At 35.7% G+C, this 17,689-nt stretch overlaps 1 protein-coding gene across 2 annotated transcripts in view; it reads left to right on the top strand.

The window, feature by feature from the left end:
- Positions 1-339: 339 nt before the first annotated feature.
- Positions 340-17,689, top strand: part of LOC148824138 (dynein axonemal heavy chain 17-like) — a 43,956-nt gene continuing 26,606 nt past the window's right edge. Inside the window, exons 1-34 of one of the 2 annotated variants that reach the window (XM_088927637.1) lie at positions 340-678; positions 1,073-1,260; positions 1,658-1,850; positions 1,935-2,034; positions 2,131-2,216; positions 2,505-2,630; positions 2,716-2,868; positions 3,283-3,369; positions 3,740-3,907; positions 4,304-4,420; positions 4,745-5,013; positions 5,226-5,421; positions 5,544-5,690; positions 6,309-6,417; positions 6,696-6,799; positions 7,855-7,995; positions 8,784-8,927; positions 9,022-9,207; positions 9,525-9,779; positions 10,004-10,173; positions 10,921-11,143; positions 11,547-11,663; positions 11,853-11,939; positions 12,095-12,254; positions 12,405-12,646; positions 12,953-13,075; positions 13,307-13,654; positions 13,738-13,829; positions 14,237-14,363; positions 14,855-15,007; positions 15,652-15,777; positions 16,345-16,452; positions 16,678-16,809; positions 17,193-17,353. In XM_088927637.1, coding sequence (XP_088783763.1) covers positions 340-678; positions 1,073-1,260; positions 1,658-1,850; positions 1,935-2,034; positions 2,131-2,216; positions 2,505-2,630; positions 2,716-2,868; positions 3,283-3,369; positions 3,740-3,907; positions 4,304-4,420; positions 4,745-5,013; positions 5,226-5,421; positions 5,544-5,690; positions 6,309-6,417; positions 6,696-6,799; positions 7,855-7,995; positions 8,784-8,927; positions 9,022-9,207; positions 9,525-9,779; positions 10,004-10,173; positions 10,921-11,143; positions 11,547-11,663; positions 11,853-11,939; positions 12,095-12,254; positions 12,405-12,646; positions 12,953-13,075; positions 13,307-13,654; positions 13,738-13,829; positions 14,237-14,363; positions 14,855-15,007; positions 15,652-15,777; positions 16,345-16,452; positions 16,678-16,809; positions 17,193-17,353 — 5,477 coding nt within the window. Of the gene's footprint in view, positions 679-1,072; positions 1,261-1,657; positions 1,851-1,934; positions 2,035-2,130; positions 2,217-2,504; positions 2,631-2,715; positions 2,869-3,282; positions 3,370-3,739; positions 3,908-4,303; positions 4,421-4,744; positions 5,014-5,225; positions 5,422-5,543; positions 5,691-6,308; positions 6,418-6,695; positions 6,800-7,854; positions 7,996-8,783; positions 8,928-9,021; positions 9,208-9,524; positions 9,780-10,003; positions 10,174-10,920; positions 11,144-11,546; positions 11,664-11,852; positions 11,940-12,094; positions 12,255-12,397; positions 12,647-12,952; positions 13,076-13,306; positions 13,655-13,737; positions 13,830-14,236; positions 14,364-14,854; positions 15,008-15,651; positions 15,778-16,344; positions 16,453-16,677; positions 16,810-17,192; positions 17,354-17,689 lie in introns of both variants that reach the window. The other variant, XM_088927636.1, reaches the window with a different exon arrangement.

Consider the following 17,689-nt stretch of genomic DNA (forward strand, 5'->3'; position numbering starts at 1 on the left):
ATTCGTCTACTGATGGTTCAGACTGAAACCTTTCCGTTTAAAAAAGTGGCCCGTGTTCCATTTTTTAACGGATAAATTGGGACTTTTTTTAAAGACGACAATTTACTAGCCTAACGCACCATTTTATGTATTCAGTTTAGTAAAATGTTAATGTATTTTTATAATACTTGGATTATTTTTTAGATTATTGTCCAGATAGACCAAAAGGCCAGTTGTTCACAGTTTAGAAATTGAAGCTTAGTGTAAAATCAGGTAGTTTGCCGAGGGTATACTTAAAAAAAAATATTGACAAGTGTTTCAGTGATGCATAGTAGCGGATAATTTTAGAAACCAACGGACATGGAAGAACAAGACAAAAGATTAGAGTATTTACAGGTCTTCACGTTAAAGACCCTAAAGCAGAAAGCTGACAAATGGACGAAGTTTATAGCCACGGAAGAGAACCGACTAATTGTTTACAATTTCTTTGAGAAAGCAGACGTTTTGGTTTTGATCATTTCCATGAATCAAGCAGCCCAACTAGTAGCAAACCAGGAGTTCCCGCGCTCCTTGAAAAACAAGGCTGTTTATTTTATCAAAAAGAAGAAGGAAGTGATCACGAAAGACAGCGTTAAAAACCTCCTCGTTGGAGACGTCGCCTTCTCGCCCGTAGACGAGCTAATCGCCGTGGTTGAAGAGGTGAAATTAGTTGCCAACTACTATAAATTATGTACTACTATGAATGTACAGTAGCAGTTTCAACAGTTATCGCAACATTAAGTTAACAGAATCTACGATCAGCCTCGCTTAGAGCACAAGTTTGAATATTCCCTTGGAATATGGCTACCTAACGTTAGTTACGTGGAAGAACTGACAATACAATTGCTAGTGATGTGGTCGAAAAATATCTTCTAACAACCTGTAGTGAAATTAATGACGCAATGCTTTCGTTTCCCAACAATCAATACGTTTTTAAATAATCGGATATTTAGGATGACACATCCTACAATGTGCAGAGATCCACATTTTTACCGTCTGCACAAATCAACCCAGGCAGGCATACGGTACGGTCCATGACTGTTTCTTCCCCCAGGTGGTTTATTCATTGCACACCAACAGTGATAATATGCGAGGCTGGCCGCGAGTGGTGTCGGACGATGTATGCAGACGTGCTCACAAGTTGAAGAATGAAATGTGTGTTGTCGGAGGGCAAGTTAAAGGCAAAACACACCTTCCTTTGCCTGAAAATGCCGACAAGTTCGTGGATCCTGAGGGCCGCAGGTAAGACACGCCCTGTCGCCCTGGCTTCATTGGCGTTTCCCCTCATTTCGCAATTGCACCGCCTCTAATTAAAATAAATCACTTCTTTTCAGTTTTGATTTGCACCCTACATTAAGATTAGGATACAACGTTTTACGAACAGGTAATGGTTTATTCCATGCTGAAAACAGAAGAAAAGAAACAACGTTTCGTCTGTGTAGTCTTCTTCGGGTGTGTGCAGTTACCAGCAGTGTTTAATCATGATATTCCTTGAAATACATTTCCTTTCTAGCTTGGTTGTGCCTTTTCACTCCAAAATGTTCTCCTGACCGTTTTGCATTACTTTCACATTGTTACAGTTTTCTCGTTTTTTTTTTAAAGAGATGTTCTGAGTTGTTTTCTGTTCTTATTACTGTAGATTCCCCCCTCTTATTGACGCCAAGCTAATGCATGCCTTTGAAACGGTAATAATAGAGTGGACTCACCAGATTAAAGATGTTTTGAGTAAGGACTCTGCACAGCCGATTTTGGATGGGCTAAACCCTCTGCCGAAAGTCGAGATTGATTTCTGGAACTGCAGGCTAAGGAATCTTGATTACATTTATGAACAGGTAACTATCAATTGAAAGAATGCTCATGGTTTTTAACCATTAAAAAGTAGTCCATAATTATTTAACCCCATTTTTCACTTAAAGCTGTTGAATCCACAAGTACGCAAAATAGCTGAGATAGTGGAAAGGGCAGCCAGCAGCTACTGGCCAGCTTTGAAGAGCCTTTACAGGGATGTTAATGAAGGTAAATTACAAATCAGATTAACTGTTTCCATATTGCTGTCATGGAGGCTTTACATACAGTAGTTGCATCACCACATGGTCTGTTTTTGCAATGCAGGACTCAAAGAGGCTAAGGATATTGTTCTCTACCTGAAACCCTTGCACAAGGTATTGGAGGAAGTGGAGCAAGTGGACTACTCATTGGTAAATAATAATTGAAACAATCTGTCACTGAATTGTAACTATAGTGGTACTTCATGAAAAAAACAGGAGTCCTGTAATTTCCAGCAGCATTGACTTCAGGATCGTTTATTGAATTCTCTAAATTTAATCTGAAATGTTTTCAAATAATGTCATGCTGCGTGAACTTCATGAAGACTCACAAATGAAAATGTCTGATGTTTCATCTTATTCATCTTAATATCTGCATGTGTTAATGTGTGTCTGCAGTTCAAGTTCATTTACAGTCTGATTCTTTTTTTTTTGTCCTAGTTGCCTTCCTGTGTTGGAGCAGTGATGCACACAGTTTGTTTGATTTGGGCAAACTCAGAGTACTACTGTCATCCTGAGAGAATTATTGTCATTCTGCAAGAGATCTGCAACCTTTTTATTGAATTGGTACAATTAATTTTTGTTTAAAAGAAAGGTTTGAGTCCATTTTGAGATCTGTGTGAGTTATTAAAAGTATTATAATTTCTATCAGACCAGAGGTTTTTTAGGTCCAGATGAGGTGCTGAAGGGGCTGCAAGGAGAAATAGACGAAGTACATGCCAAAATAAAACTGAGTGCTCTCACATTGGAGAATCTCAGGGAATCATACGATCAGTGCAGGTCAAAGATGGATGGTTTTTTCAAGGCAGGTTTGCACAGTTATTTTTACTGCTAAACATAAGTAACTGTAAGAACAGCTTTATTATGATAACCTTACATTTATAAAAAAAAACAAACCTTAATTATCTGTATTCACTTCACAGGCTTTTAAATTCCTCCCATAATTATAAAAACAATTCTCACCTTGAGAAAAAGACCTTTCCTACTTTTTGCGATGTCTAATTTTCTCAGATTGCTTAATTATTTGCATTAGTCAGTAACCTTTTGTTGTTGTCTGTCTTGTATAATGTTCTAATGGTATTCCAGTTTCTGTTTCATATTGCTGTTTAAGTAATGTGTAAAATCATTATAATTTAACCATGTATGCATTGTTTATTTATGCAATGTTTACTTTAAAATGTTACATGAAAAATACATATTTCATTTTCTGTTTTGTCAGGATAAAAAGACAAAGCACTGGGAATTCCCCACGTACCTTGTTTTCTCAAGGCTTGACACGTTTCTACAGCGCTTACAGACCATTGAGGTATTATGTGCCTGAACAACTGAACAAGTTGATCCTGCCCTGAAGAAAATTTGCTTATACGATTTGTTGCAATTTATTCTATCGTTTAATTATGTAAATAATATTATAAGTTTCAGTACATTTGCTTGCTCATTATATAATCATAGCTCTGTCAGGCTTTTTTTGTGAAAGGCACAATTAGAATTGACTGATAACTCCACAATTCTGTAGCTAGTCTTGCACATCAATTAATAAATTTAATTTTTTGGTTTACATTTTTTTCAGTTGTGGAATTATAGTTATAAGATATGATTAACAGTATTTTTGCTCTTTCTGAAAAATATATATTTTTCCAGAATAATTTGTGGATACATCACTTTTTGTCTCCCAGGAACTGTATCACATCTCGGTGGAGTTTCTGAAGCTGGAGAAAGTAGATATTCAAGGTGTGAGAGGCAGTGCCCTGGGGACCATGGTGTTCTCTATCTATGAGGAGTTCCTGGAGCTGATCAAAGTGTTTGCAGAGTGCAAATATGACACCCTGGACCCTGAGGACAAAGTGAGATTAGTTGCAAGAGTTAATGTTTTGACCAGTTTGTTCAGCCCTTTGAACCACAGTGAACTATTGCAGCTGTTTTGAAAAGCTCTTACTGTACTCTTTATACAGTATTTCATTAGCTTTAAACATTGAAAATATAACTGAAACTGCATTAGATCACTGATCTTAATTGAGCTTTATGTTCAGTTCCCTGATATATCCCAGATTGAATGCCCTTGATAGGATTTCTTTCAAAATGCAAAATGTAGTGGTTTGGATTTTTTCTTCTTCTCTCAGTAGTGATTCAGTGTTCAATATCTGAAGCCTGTGTTACATAGTTTGTTCACACTGAAAGGCAAAAACATGAAGTGTCTACAAAGTTATTGCCTTATGCCTCTTGTTCTTTATTTTCAATAGACATTCGATGAAAGCTTTGCCAATTTCCGGGATCAAATTCAGGATTATGACAGAAGGCTGGGAACTGTGCTTAGTCAGGCATTTGATGACTGTTCATCTATTGAATCTACTGTAAAAGTAAGTTATTCTGCCTATAAATGTTATGGTGTTGGGTATCATTTGTTTTTATTTGTTCTATTTACGCTTTTTAAATATTGCAATTTGTGCATTCTTACAAAAGAAATCTTATTTGCGAAGATTGATAGTATTGTTGTGTTTCATGGCCTTGAAGCTTTAAGAATGTAGTTTAATGGTTTACAGAATACAACGTTTTCAATAGATGTAAAGTTTTATTTTAAATGGAGTTTGAAGCAAATGTACCTGCTTCCTATTATTAGTGTAATATGTTTTAAAAATTCTGTACTGAATACCACAGAATTATTAATGTCATTTTCCTTTTAGCTTTTTGACATGTTTGGTTTCCTTTTGGAGCGTCCTGACATAAAAGCACAGATGTCTTTGAAATACAAAGACTTGGTTGAGAAGTTTAACATTGAGTTAGACAGAGCAAAGCTGGTGTATGATGCTCAGATGGCAACTATGAAAGCAAGTGGAGATGTTCCACCCATCAATAAAAACCTGCCCCACATAGCTGGCCAGCTGAAATGGGCACAAGAGCTGCGAGACAGGATCCAGACGCCCATGAAAAGCTTCAAAGCTATAAATCACCCGTAAGTAATTCATACTGGAAGAGACTGAATTGGATTTTGAGTTGTTGTGGAAGAGGTTGATTTATAGTTCTTTTAAAGATTCTCAGTCTTTCTTACCAATCTTGTTAGATCATTTTAGAAACAGAAATACATATAATCTTTTGTTCATATTACCTTTTTTAAATAGTCTTCATGAATTCTTTGAGTAACATAAAAATGTTTATTCTTCTCAGCTGCATGGTAACGGATGAAGCCAGGATGGTTTTCTACAAGTATGATGAAATGTTGAACTTACTCCAGAATTACTGTGTGCTTGTATATAATGGATGGACCAAAAGAGTAGACACAGACTGCCATTTCAACCTTGACCAGCCCCTGATCTTGCGCAACCCAAAGACTAATTTCTTAAGAGTTAACTTTAACAAACAGGTTAGCATATTTGTTTTTTTCATTAAGTAGCATGAGACTGTTCGGGATAATACCAATATTTTATAAACTGCAAAAGACAGAATTGCCAATAAGTGCCCATAAGGTGTATTTTATGTTTGTAGTTGGTTGCAGTACTCCGTGAGGTGAAGTACCTGACTATTCTGGGTCAAGAAAATATCCCACTAAGCGCTGGAGATGTTTTTTCCAAAAATGAAACCTTTCGAATGTATGTTGGCAGTCTGGATCTGATTGTATCCTGGTACAATAAGGTATGTCTTTATATAAAGTAATGTAAAACAGGAATTATATATATATATATGTTTTATCAGGTTTAAGCAGTATTTTTATATAGTAATATAAATCAATATATATTTGCATGGGAGGATGTCGCAGTAGTTGCTTTTGAGCTGAGAGCCAAGACTTAACCACTCTACCCTGGCAACACTCAAAACACAGCCTGCTGCTTGAGGAATCTCAGCCATGGTTGGCATGACCCAGGCTAAAACTAGCAATATTGGGTGCACAGAACTCAACTTGGTCTCTGATTTGAGAATTTTTTACAGATTGAGCCACTACAGGGCCCCAGATTTATCCTGCTGAGCATAATGGTAACTGTGGCTGAGAATAGGACTTCATCCCACCCCTCAGTAACAGTTTCCAGTCCGGCAGCCCGATGGTTGATGTCAGTGTGTCAGAGGCCTCTTGTATCTACCAATCGTAAACTGCTGTAATTTATGAGCAGTTAGACTGGATTTAATTGGATCTGTTTTAGTCTTTTACACTGTTTTATTTCTCAGGTTTTTCATTTAACTGATGTTCCGGGTGTTCTGCTTTTTTAAAACATTTGAAATGTCACATTTCATTTTATGAACAATCATATTTCGCAGATAAAGTCAACAGTTCTTGCAGTTGAATTTCCTCTTATTAAGAGTGAACTTAAAGCTATAGATGAAAAGTTGGAGAAAGGTGAAAGTACACTGCACTGGAATAGTGAGGGTAGGTCAAATGCCTGTCTCTTGTCTTAATGGATCAGTTTTGCCTGACCTGACTGCCATGCCAGACTTGCATAATCTATGTTTGGGATGTACAGTATATTATCCATAAATATCTGATTTAACATTTATTGACTTTACGGTGCTATTGCAAAACTGGTGGGCTGGTATTCTTAACTTCTGTATACTATTATAATATTTTCACTGATTTTAGAGCAGTTATGTTCAGTATATAAATGTATTTACATGTATTTAATTCCTAAACAATGATTTGTTTGGCAGGTGTATGGGAATATATACAGATGATGCGAGATTTACTCAGTGACTTTGAAACAAGAATAGATAAGACCAAATCCAATGTTGAAGCCATTTTATTAATAATGGAGGCAAGTATAGCTATGAAAATAATGTAAAGACTTTCTAGTTAGTTTGTTAGCTTTCTTTAATTTTCAGCAATTGATAATCAGCTCAGCTTTTCCATTGCTATGGGGAGGATGAGAAGCTCTCATTTGTTTGAGATGGACATCCATCATTATTCATAGTGCTTGCAGGAGAGTTGGAAGACTTACAGTTTGTGACTTAATGTATCATGTAACCTCACAGAAAGGGTAATTTTGTGCAGATGTGGGAGATACCCTGTCTAATTGTATGCTAACTTGCAACACCACTTGGGCATTTCCAGTCACAGTTGGCTAATGTTGCTGTGGACTTAACCAGGTACAGCCCAGGCCAGGGATTCCCAAATTCAGACATGATCTACTAGAACTGATTTCTGGAAAACAGTTGAACATTTTTTTCAGCTCTTGAGGTTTTTCCAAATTAAAGAAATTGATAAAGCCTTCAGGGGCCTGACTTCACAGGATTGAAGTTTGGAACACTTGGTCTAAACTTTAGCAGTGTTCCTTCATCTTTTTTATAACATGACTGGCTGGCTGGCTTTCTAGACCACAGTGGATTGTTTGGTCTTTTAAAGTGACATTTTATTTACATTCTATTGCAGAGCAGACCTAATGCAGTAGCAGTAAGATCACTGTGAGTGTAGAGTGGGTTTATTTCCACTCTGTGCACACTCATGAAATATAAAACTTAGTCTATGAATTTACTTAATCCTATACAGCCCAGGTAGGAGGCTGCCACAGATGAGGTGATCACTGGTCTAGAGTAGAACTCTGCCTTCTCACTGAGCTAGTGCATTCACTATTTGTGTCACTCAGGAGACCCAACGTTTAGGAACTTTAAGTCCAAAATATATTTGCAAGGTTTTAAATTAGATTAAAAATTCAGTTTTAATTAATTTAATTAAAAATGTAGTTAAAAATACTAGTTATTTTTGATTAACCCTTAAAATTATTTGAGCTGTTTTAAAGGTTGTTTTATTTCCACGTATCTTTTTGTGATAAAAAAATTTGAAAGTTGACATTTAATGTTCTATATTTTACAGGAGTGGTCAGTATCTCCTATGTTTGAGAGAAAGGACAATAAAAGGGAATCTCTTCTTGATCTCGATGGAAGAGTAAATGCATTAAACAAGAAATATGCAGCCATCAGAGAATCTGGAGAAAAAATTCATGCATTACTTGAGGTGAAGAGATTGCTGAAATTCCAAATTGTAGAGGATATTTCTTGTGTTATCCAACAATGCAGAAATAGAATCTTGGAAAAGAATTTCCTTCAATTTCACAGCATAAATTATGATAAATCTTTTCATTAAGGGATGTGTCAAGGAAGAAATGGATGACATTTTATTTTTTCTTTCTCTTCACTCATAGCAACATGTTTTGATAAAGGAAAATATAACTATCTTTGTCATCTTTGTAAATGTTTTTTAAATACTTTGAGATATTGATATTTTTCTGTCTATACTGTACTGTGGAGTGATTGGAGACCTGGGGCCTTTCAGTTTTTACAGTAACTCTGACATAACCATTTAGTCTTTTAGCATTAAAAAACTTGTGTCCACAGTGCCACAGTCACTCTACCTATTCTGCATCAATCTGGGGTCAACTGGCAGATTGTAACCCAGTAGAGAAGTTGGAAGAGAGAGCTGTGGAATTATAAATGTCAACATGTACAGTGACTAATGTTGAGTAATATCCCTGTTCTCGATGTGCAATGTCTCTGATAGTCTAGATGTTAGAGGCTATGGTGACCACACTTACTGTTAATTATATGATGTGACCTGTACAGTACTTCACCTGACTGTTTAATATTTTAAGTGATCATTTGTCCAGAAAATGAGCAGAATTAATTTTAACTGAGTCAGACTAGAATTGCATATATAAATTGTTTTTTAAGCACAGTATAAATGCTATACATGTAAACTGTTATTGCAACATTCTTATTAAATTATGTAAATGTTTTCCTCTGCAGGAGAATAAGAAATTGTTTAGAGCAACTGATGACACACCAGTGTGGAAGGCATATGTAGAATACATAGATAATATGGTTTTGGATGGGTTCTTTAAAGTTATTCATGTATCCATGCAGTTCCTTTCCAACAACATGTGTGCTGAGGTATTTTACTTTAAACAAATAATTTGTTTGTAATTCTTATAAATTCTATAATATTATATACTTGAAATACTTTTTTATGTATTATGTCACATAGGTCAGTACTGGTCCTCTTTTCGAAGTACGTTTTGAGCTGGAAGACTGTGACACTGTTTTCTATCCATCTCTTGCATATGGAATTTCAGATGGTTTCTATGATTTATTTGAAAGTTTAATAAATGATGTTTATAAAGCTGCACACCTGGTTCCACGGCTTACTCAAGATCACCATCTGAGCTACCAGGTGAGAAAATGATATGAACATTTGGACTGAAGGCTAATGGGAAACTTATATTTTGAATATCTGTAATAAAAAATATTCTGTATTGCCTATGAGCACATTTACAAAGCAGATAGTTTTTCAGCAAACAGGAATTTTAACACATTGAGTGGTGAGTTAAAAAAGGAGTAACCTGATGATACTGTATAAGGCAATGCAAGCATTAATGATGCTATACTGTATAGTAAAAACTGCAGTATAGTATTTTAAGGAGTGTAATCATCACTTATCCTTAAATAATTGCTATTTTTGCAGCTTGAAGTGACCTCTCTTCTTTTTAGAGTGACTTGGAGGAGATGGTAGAGCTGTCAGAGTTAAGAGATAGCATTATGACCCATGTTGCTAATGCAATGAAGGAGGCCCAGGATTACCAAGAACTGCTTGATAAATACTCCTACCTGTGGGAGGATGACCGCGATGAGTTCATGGAACAGTTCCTTCTGTATGGCCACGTGCTTACGCCTGAAGAAATAGAAGCACATGGAGAGGAGAATGTGCCAAAAAATCCTCCTACTCTCGTAGAGTACAAAATACAGGTACAGGATTGGTGCTTTACTTAATATCTTTCAGTTTGTTTTTTCATAAGCTATTTTGTAAAAACAATCATTGGTAAATTGTACAGTACATCTTTGTACCAAGTGTCTGAAAATCACAACAATTTAATCATGTAAACCTCTAGAACATTGTTTACATATTCACATGCTGTTGAGTTGCATGTCTTCGTATAATAGTTTAATTATTATTACATCTTTGCCTGCAGATTGACTTCTATGAAAACCTCTGTGGTGAAATATCCAGACTTGAAAATTCCAAGGTGTTGGATGGCTGGCTGCGGATTGACTGCAGACCTTTTAAACAAGCTCTTTTGAACACCATCAAACGATGGAGCCTCATGTTTAAACAATACCTAATTAAACGGGTCACTAACAGGTACAGTTAATACAGGGTTTTTGAGTCCTGGTGTTTGTAATCTGAAACAGAGCCTAAATAAAGTTGTATATTGTAATGTGGCTAAATCACCTACATGAATCCATCCGTACAAAATTGCTTATTCCTGGTGAGGATTGTGGCATAAAGGCAGAGGGCACAGGGCAGTGCCACAGGTCAGACAGGACACCTGGTGTCTGGCAGTTTCCACTCGTGTTTTCTGGTTCGTTTATTCACTGTTGTTCCTGAAGGAGCCTGTTGGGCTTGCTTCTTCAGTGGCCTTGGATATTTTGAATATTGAAAATCCCTTTGTAGACTATATTCAAAGCTAACAGTATTCCCTTAGCCTGATAGTGTAGGATATCTCTTTATGCTTCAGAATGCATCTCATCACTTTTCTCTGGACTGATGTCAGAACAACAGTATAGTATTCCTCAAACTGAACATAGTATTCTAAATTAAGTCTTAATAGTGAATTATACAATTTTAACATAGTCTCCTCATTTAAAATCTATATTTTTAATGTTCTATCCTACTACTATTTACCTTTTTATTGCTTACCAAATTTGTCTAGACAAAAATGTTATCAGTTACATTGATGTTATCAGTTATATGAGGGTCTTTTTCGTAATCACTTCCTCAAGCTTATCTAACGTCTGTAGTTTTGTATAAATTTAAAAAAAGAGACAGAAATAAATAACTGCGTCACATCTAAATTTGCTACTCTTATTCTGTCTTTTCTTTTTGCAGTCTGAGTGACCTTGAGTCTTTCATTAAAGAGGCAAGGGCTGGCCTTACTAAACCAGTGGAAGACGGGGATTACCATGGGCTGGTGGAGGTGATGGGTCATCTGATGAGAGTGAAGGCCAGGCAGGTGGCTACAGACGGCATGTTTGAGCCGCTGAAGGAAACCATCGAATTCCTGAAGAACTTCGGGGTGGAGCTGCCAGATGAAGTGCACACACAGCTTCATGTCAGTTTGTCTCTCGAATTGCAGATTTGTTTTTCAAACTTTTTGATTGTTCCAACAACAGTCAAACATGGTTTGACCTTTCACGTCTGCATGAATATCTGCACAACATTAGATTCAACATGGTTTATTAAAATCTATGAGAATTCTTATTGTAAAGCTACGTCTGCAGTGCCCTTGGGTGCTTTGTGATCTTAATGGCTGCCTTCTTTACTGTGTGTTGGTTATTTCATTTAATACGAAGAAACCAGCTGCTGCTGTAAATTGAATTGTTGTACCATTAACATATTAGTTTATAATGTATTCAGTAGTGTTAAAGGAAAACATTAGGACAAGAACAAAATGGCTATTGAAAGTGATAGATATTGTGGTACAGTGTATTTTATAAACTTTCATTTCTCCTTAGGATCTTCCTGAACATTGGAACAATATTAAAAAGACAGTTCTTCAAGTGAAACAGAATGTCGCACCTTTGCAAGCCAATGAAGTTACTATCATTCGAAGAAAATGTCAGCAGTTTGAGGTACTGTTGAAGAGTACTAATAGGCTTCAGAAAGTTTGGTAATAATAGATTCTTAAAATCAATACACTTTAAAACAAAACTATGTACAGTACGTCAAACTTTCACAAGTTCTACATTATTTTAATGCACACGGTGAGTGCTAAGATTTTTTCTCTCTAATAACGATGTAACTTTAATGTTTGTTTACAGCTCAAACAGCATGAATTCAGAGAGAAGTTCCGTCAAGAGGGCTTCTTTTGCTTTTCTTTTGAAAGGCCACATGAAGCTTTGGATGAGGTAATTATTTAATGGGCCAGATTCTGTTTTCTGAAGAAAATGTATTTTCCATCAAGCACATAGTGTAATGTTGCATTTATTTTTTATGGCCATCATCCTGACAAAAAACTGTTTTACTGGCTTAACATTTCAACTGCTTCTTTTTAATTCATCAGATACACAGAAATATATCTTCATTAGAGAAAGAAATGGTATCTCTCTCAAAATCGGCTAGTTTATTTGAAGTGAATGTACCTGATTATAAGCAGCTGAAGGCGTGCAGAAAGGAGGTGATATTACTGAAAGAGCTCTGGGATATGATCCATTTGGTGAGCTGTTTATTCAAATTAATCAAATAATCAAAATGCAAAATCATTTTTCCTAATTACCTTTTCTACTGTAGTGCAAAAAAAGTAGCTGAAGTCCAAAATCGTATGAACCTTTTTAAGGTGGGATATGGCCTCTATTTTTACATGTAGGTGAGAGGCAACATGGATGACTGGAAAACCACTCTATGGAAGGACATCAATGTAGATGAAATGGACATGGACACAAAGAAGTATGCCAAAGATATCAAGGGACTGGATAAGGAAATGAGAGCCTGGGATGCTTTCCTGGGGTTGGACAGCATGGTGAAAAACATGATAACATCTCTCAGAGCAGTGGGAGACCTTCAGAACCCTGCCATTAGAGACAGACACTGGCTTCAGCTGATGGTGGCTACCAAGGTACAGGCCTTTAAGAAACATTCACTTATGCCTTTAAAGTAGATTTAAATGTTTGTATGAATACGAGAATGCACAAAGGATTACCAAAGAAAGAGGTCCATTTGACCCATAATGCTTGTTTGGTTACTGCTGCTACGAACAGGAACAATTTTCTCCAAAAGCATTTCCTGTTTTAGGACTTTGTTCTGCTATTCTTTCTTCTTGATAGACCTCAAATAATAACGACTGGATCTAGTTAGCCCAAACAATACTTCCTGAAAGCTCTGCGCTCTGTGTACAAGTAGAATATGCACTTTGATTTTGCAGGTTAAATTTGTGATGTCAGATAAGACAACATTTGAAGATTTGCTGAAACTTAACCTACACAATTTTGAGGATGAAGTACGCAATATTGTAGATAAAGCTGTGAAGGAGTCAGGAATGGAGAAGGTACTGTAGTATACGGGATAAAAAATGTTACTAGCATCCCATATGTGTTTTATTTCAGTAAATTAAACTTATGCAAGTTGTTAGTGATGCTTTTTATTTACATGTATAATCATTAATATTAATATTTCTTCTAATGTTTTATTTAATATCTTTAATAAGACATTCTCAAAATGTATGTTTACATATATTTTTTTACTACAGTGACTTAAAACGTTGATAATTATTTTTTAGACATTGAAAGAGCTGAATAGCACATGGAGCACCATGCAGTTTGAACATGAAGCCCATGGAAGAACTGGAACCATGTTGCTGAAAGTCAGTGAAGAGCTGGTAGAAACCCTGGAGGATAACCAAGTGCAGCTGCAGACAATGATGACCTCCAAGTACATTGCTCACTTCTTGCAGGAGGTGTCTGACTGGCAGCAGAAGCTGTCCACTGCAGATGCTGTCATCTCCATCTGGTTCCAGGTGCAAAGGACCTGGACACACCTGGAGAGCATTTTCATCGGGTCAGAGGACATTCGGTCACAGCTGCCAGAAGACTCCAAACGATTTGATGAGATTGACACTCTTTTCAAAGTGAGTCTCCGTATTTTGTTAGTGCATTTACATGCTTTTTTATCTTGACCTCTTAACTGTTATCGGCTTATTTCTATTTCTAGGAGATAATGGCTGATGCTGTAAAGACACCAAATGTAATTCAAGCTACTAACAAAGCCGGCCTTTTGAATAAGCTGGAGCATCTAGAGAAAAGGTTACTTTTAAATTATGAAAATGCATTTTGGTCAGTCAGAAGAAACCTACAGTAAATACTTAATTGGGAGCTGTTGTTATATAGTATCTCTTTCATTTGGTTATCTTTTTAGGACCTACTTGAGAAATTATCTATTGTCTTCAGTTAACATTAATATACTGTAGTATGATAATGCAATATATTTTGTATGTGAAATTTTAATATTTACATTTAGTGTTTCTGTAGATGCAAAAAAATCCATTATATTTCTGGTATTGTGAAAATGATAAAATACTCTGTAAATTGATGTTTTAAAGGGGGTAGGTATTGTACTTGACCTAATGTAGGATAGCAAATACTGTACAGTGTATCTGTTGAAAGTTTTTGTTGGTATTTGCAAAATAACTAAAGCTTCTAATATCCAACAGCTTGTCTATGTGTGAGAAGGCTCTGGCTGAGTATTTAGAAACCAAGAGACTTGCCTTCCCCAGATTCTACTTTGTATCTTCTGCAGATCTGCTGGATATTTTATCTAATGGAAACAATCCTGTGGAGGTGTGGTAACTTTTTTTAGGCGTTAATCTTTGAGGCAGATATACTTTACATCTTCACCTCGTACTCATCATCCATATCTGACCTTGACAGTCCAGTTTATAAGAAAGCTGGTTATTTCAGGATTCAATTTCTTTCGATTTGATGCTCAGCAGTATTCCCACAGATGCAAGGCTGTCAGTTCTAGTCATTACTAAGATCATGCTGAAATGTTCAGATGCAATGAACATGTCATTTGTTACTTATACACTTGTTTAGCATACTGTTTGCATTTCTAAGGAAACATTAAATTGATATCTTCATTTTAATCACTGTGGTCAAATTTCTGTCCTAGAAGTAAATTGTTTTGCACTGCAGCTTATAGCTGTCCTAATGCCTTTGTATTTTTCATAAACACATTTCAGACATTACACTGCAGCATATTTAATAAAATCGTGTTAATTAAATCTGCTGAAATAAACTTATTGATGAAACCTTAACCACTATGTTCACAGGTCAGCAAGCATTTATCTAAACTGTTTGATAGCATGTCCAAACTGGAATTTCAGCTTGATGAAAATAAGAAACCCATAAAAGTGGGACTAGGAATGTACAGCAAAGAGAATGAATATGTTAAATTTGATACGGAATGTGATTGCTCTGGACAGGCAAGTATATCACCGGCTTAATTGCTTCTAGAAACCCTAAACCCATATTCAGTTCAATATAAGTGAGTATAAGGTTCTTGTCAGGTAAGTAAAGCAAGCAGAAATGTTATCATACAGTGTTTTTTAGTTGTTTTAATGAATATTGAAATGTAGTCGTAATACTAGTATGTTTGCTGGAATGTTATTAACCTACAAGACTGTGTTTTCTTAGTTAATTTAATTTAAGGGGAAAGAAAAATCAATCATAAAGTACTAAACTGCATTTCTGATCCTATAGTTTGATGATCATGTACTCCAAAACATCTCCCTTACGGGGCACATTATGTCACCTTGTCACGTGCAGACAGTACTAGAATCCTATACTCTAGAATACTAGAATTGCACTGGAAACATAATCAATAATCTATAGTCTGTAATCAAAAGGCAGCAATATGCCACATTGCCATGATTAACATAAAATGACATAAAACATTATAAACTGCAGTTTGCAACAGTTCGGTGTATCCTTCACACCAGATTAATTTACAGATTAATATACAGTAGATTATTTGAATTTACTGAATTTCATCAGTAGCCATGTTGGACATCAAATAAGAGATGCTAAGTATCTCCAGAGCTCTTTATATGTGTTCTTACTGTTGAAGGTTGAAGCTTGGCTAACTCGGGTGCTAGAAAGAATGTGTGCTACGCTGCGCAGTGAATTAGGGGAGGCTGTACTGACTTATGAGGAAAAGCCAAGAGAACAGTGGCTGTTCGACTATCCTGCACAGGTCTGTTTCTGTTTTAACAATGATCAACATTGCTTTCATATGGTTCCCATCTTTTATTGTGGTCTTCTGTTGTAATTCTCTTAAATATGAGTAAAGTTCATTAATTATTTTTTATCTGAAAAGCACTTGGGGAAAAATGGGCTTGAGTTAAGAAATGTTATCTTAATGATGATGAAAATGCCAGTTATAAGAGAACATACAGTACTATATCTGGTTATTGCTCATGATAAAATTCTACAGTTGAGGGCATATTCCATGTTTCATTTGCGACTAATGTGGCCAGGTCAAAGAGTATAATGTAACTGTTTTTCTGTCATTTTCTATGGTGTTGACTGAAAGCACAAACTAAAGCCTTCAATAAGCTAAATAACATTTTCATGGAAGTCTCGTGTTTATTTAATTAAAATATGTCTTGCAGAATACAGTAATATTAAATGTTAGATTTTGTAATAATGATTACAAATTAATAATGATTAATAATGGTATTAAATGTGTATTGTAGTATAAGAGGTTACAGTGTATCTGCAGACAAATGAGTATATCCTATGTCAATTTCTCACATTTCAGGTTGCATTGTGCACCACACAGATTTGGTGGACAACTGAAGTTGGAATTGCATTTTCCAGGCTTGAGGAGGGTTATGAAAATGCCATTAAAGACTACTTTAAAAAGCAGGTGTGGTTATACTTGATGGATTTTTTTCTTTTGTATAAAATGCATTGCTATATCTGCGGTTTCTTTTTGTATTTAAATGTGGTTTACTATTTAAATGTTTCGGAGGTTTTAGAATTTTAGAACTAGGCAAACCTCAAATTGAAAACTATTACATTTAAGCAAGAAAAAGATTATGTTGCTGTATTCTTTCTAAAAATTACTGTCACTGATATTATCTAACTGTAGGTCACCCAGCTAAACACCCTGATAACTCTGCTCATTGGGAACCTCTCAAAAGGAGACAGACAGAAGATCATGACTATTTGTACGATAGATGTACATGCTCGCGATGTTGTGGGAAAACTTGTTTCTGGCAAGGTGTGTTTTCTACCTTCAGGCAGAAAGTTTTGAGAAGTTTTGGAATAAGAATTATTCTATAGATTCATGGGTCCATGTGTTTTATGGATATTCTTATTATGTAAAAATATATTAGTATACACAAACAGTACTCTTGGGGTATTGCACAGAATCCTGCCTTTCTCTAAGGTCAACATAGTTGCAGGATGTTATTGTCTTTTTTATCAGAAATGGTCTTATAACATTAGAATGATTCCTATTGCATTTTGGAGCTATAGGCTTTGAACATAAAAATATTTCAAACCTTTCTGCAGCTCCCAGTTTATCATAGCTGGTAATTTGTGCTTGTGGCTGTTATTAAGGTGGAGCAGGTTGTTCACAGGTGTGGATGCCTTGTTTTGTAGGTTGAAAGCGCTCAGGCATTTACCTGGCAGTCCCAGCTGAGGCACCGCTGGGATGATGAGAAGAAGCATTGCTTTGCTAACATTTGTGACGCCCAGTTCAGATACTCGTATGAGTATCTGGGGAACACCCCTCGCCTTGTCATTACTCCCCTAACAGACAGGTTCCTCCAGACATTCACTTTACTATAAGAATTCAGGAAAATTGCATTGTACTTGCTGTCTTAAAAAATCATAACTATTCGCCATGTTCAATTAAATCATTAATACATTTAACTAACATATCATTTTAATTATATTACCTGCAGTGATATCTTACATTCTATATAAATATCCCATTTATCAATCAAATATCCTAATAATATATCTAAATATCTCAGTTTACAGAAGTTCCTTTTTACTCCATTGTGGAATTGTGATGTACATCCGTTGAATAGATGGGATAAAAAAGAAAAACATAAATAACTTTTTATGTTTAGGATATGACTTAATCATGAATA

Source organism: Atractosteus spatula, chromosome 11 (assembly GCF_055471065.1).
Source record: "Atractosteus spatula isolate fAtrSpa1 chromosome 11, fAtrSpa1.hap1, whole genome shotgun sequence".
In the NCBI taxonomy this organism is placed as follows: Eukaryota; Metazoa; Chordata; class Actinopteri; order Semionotiformes; family Lepisosteidae; genus Atractosteus; species Atractosteus spatula.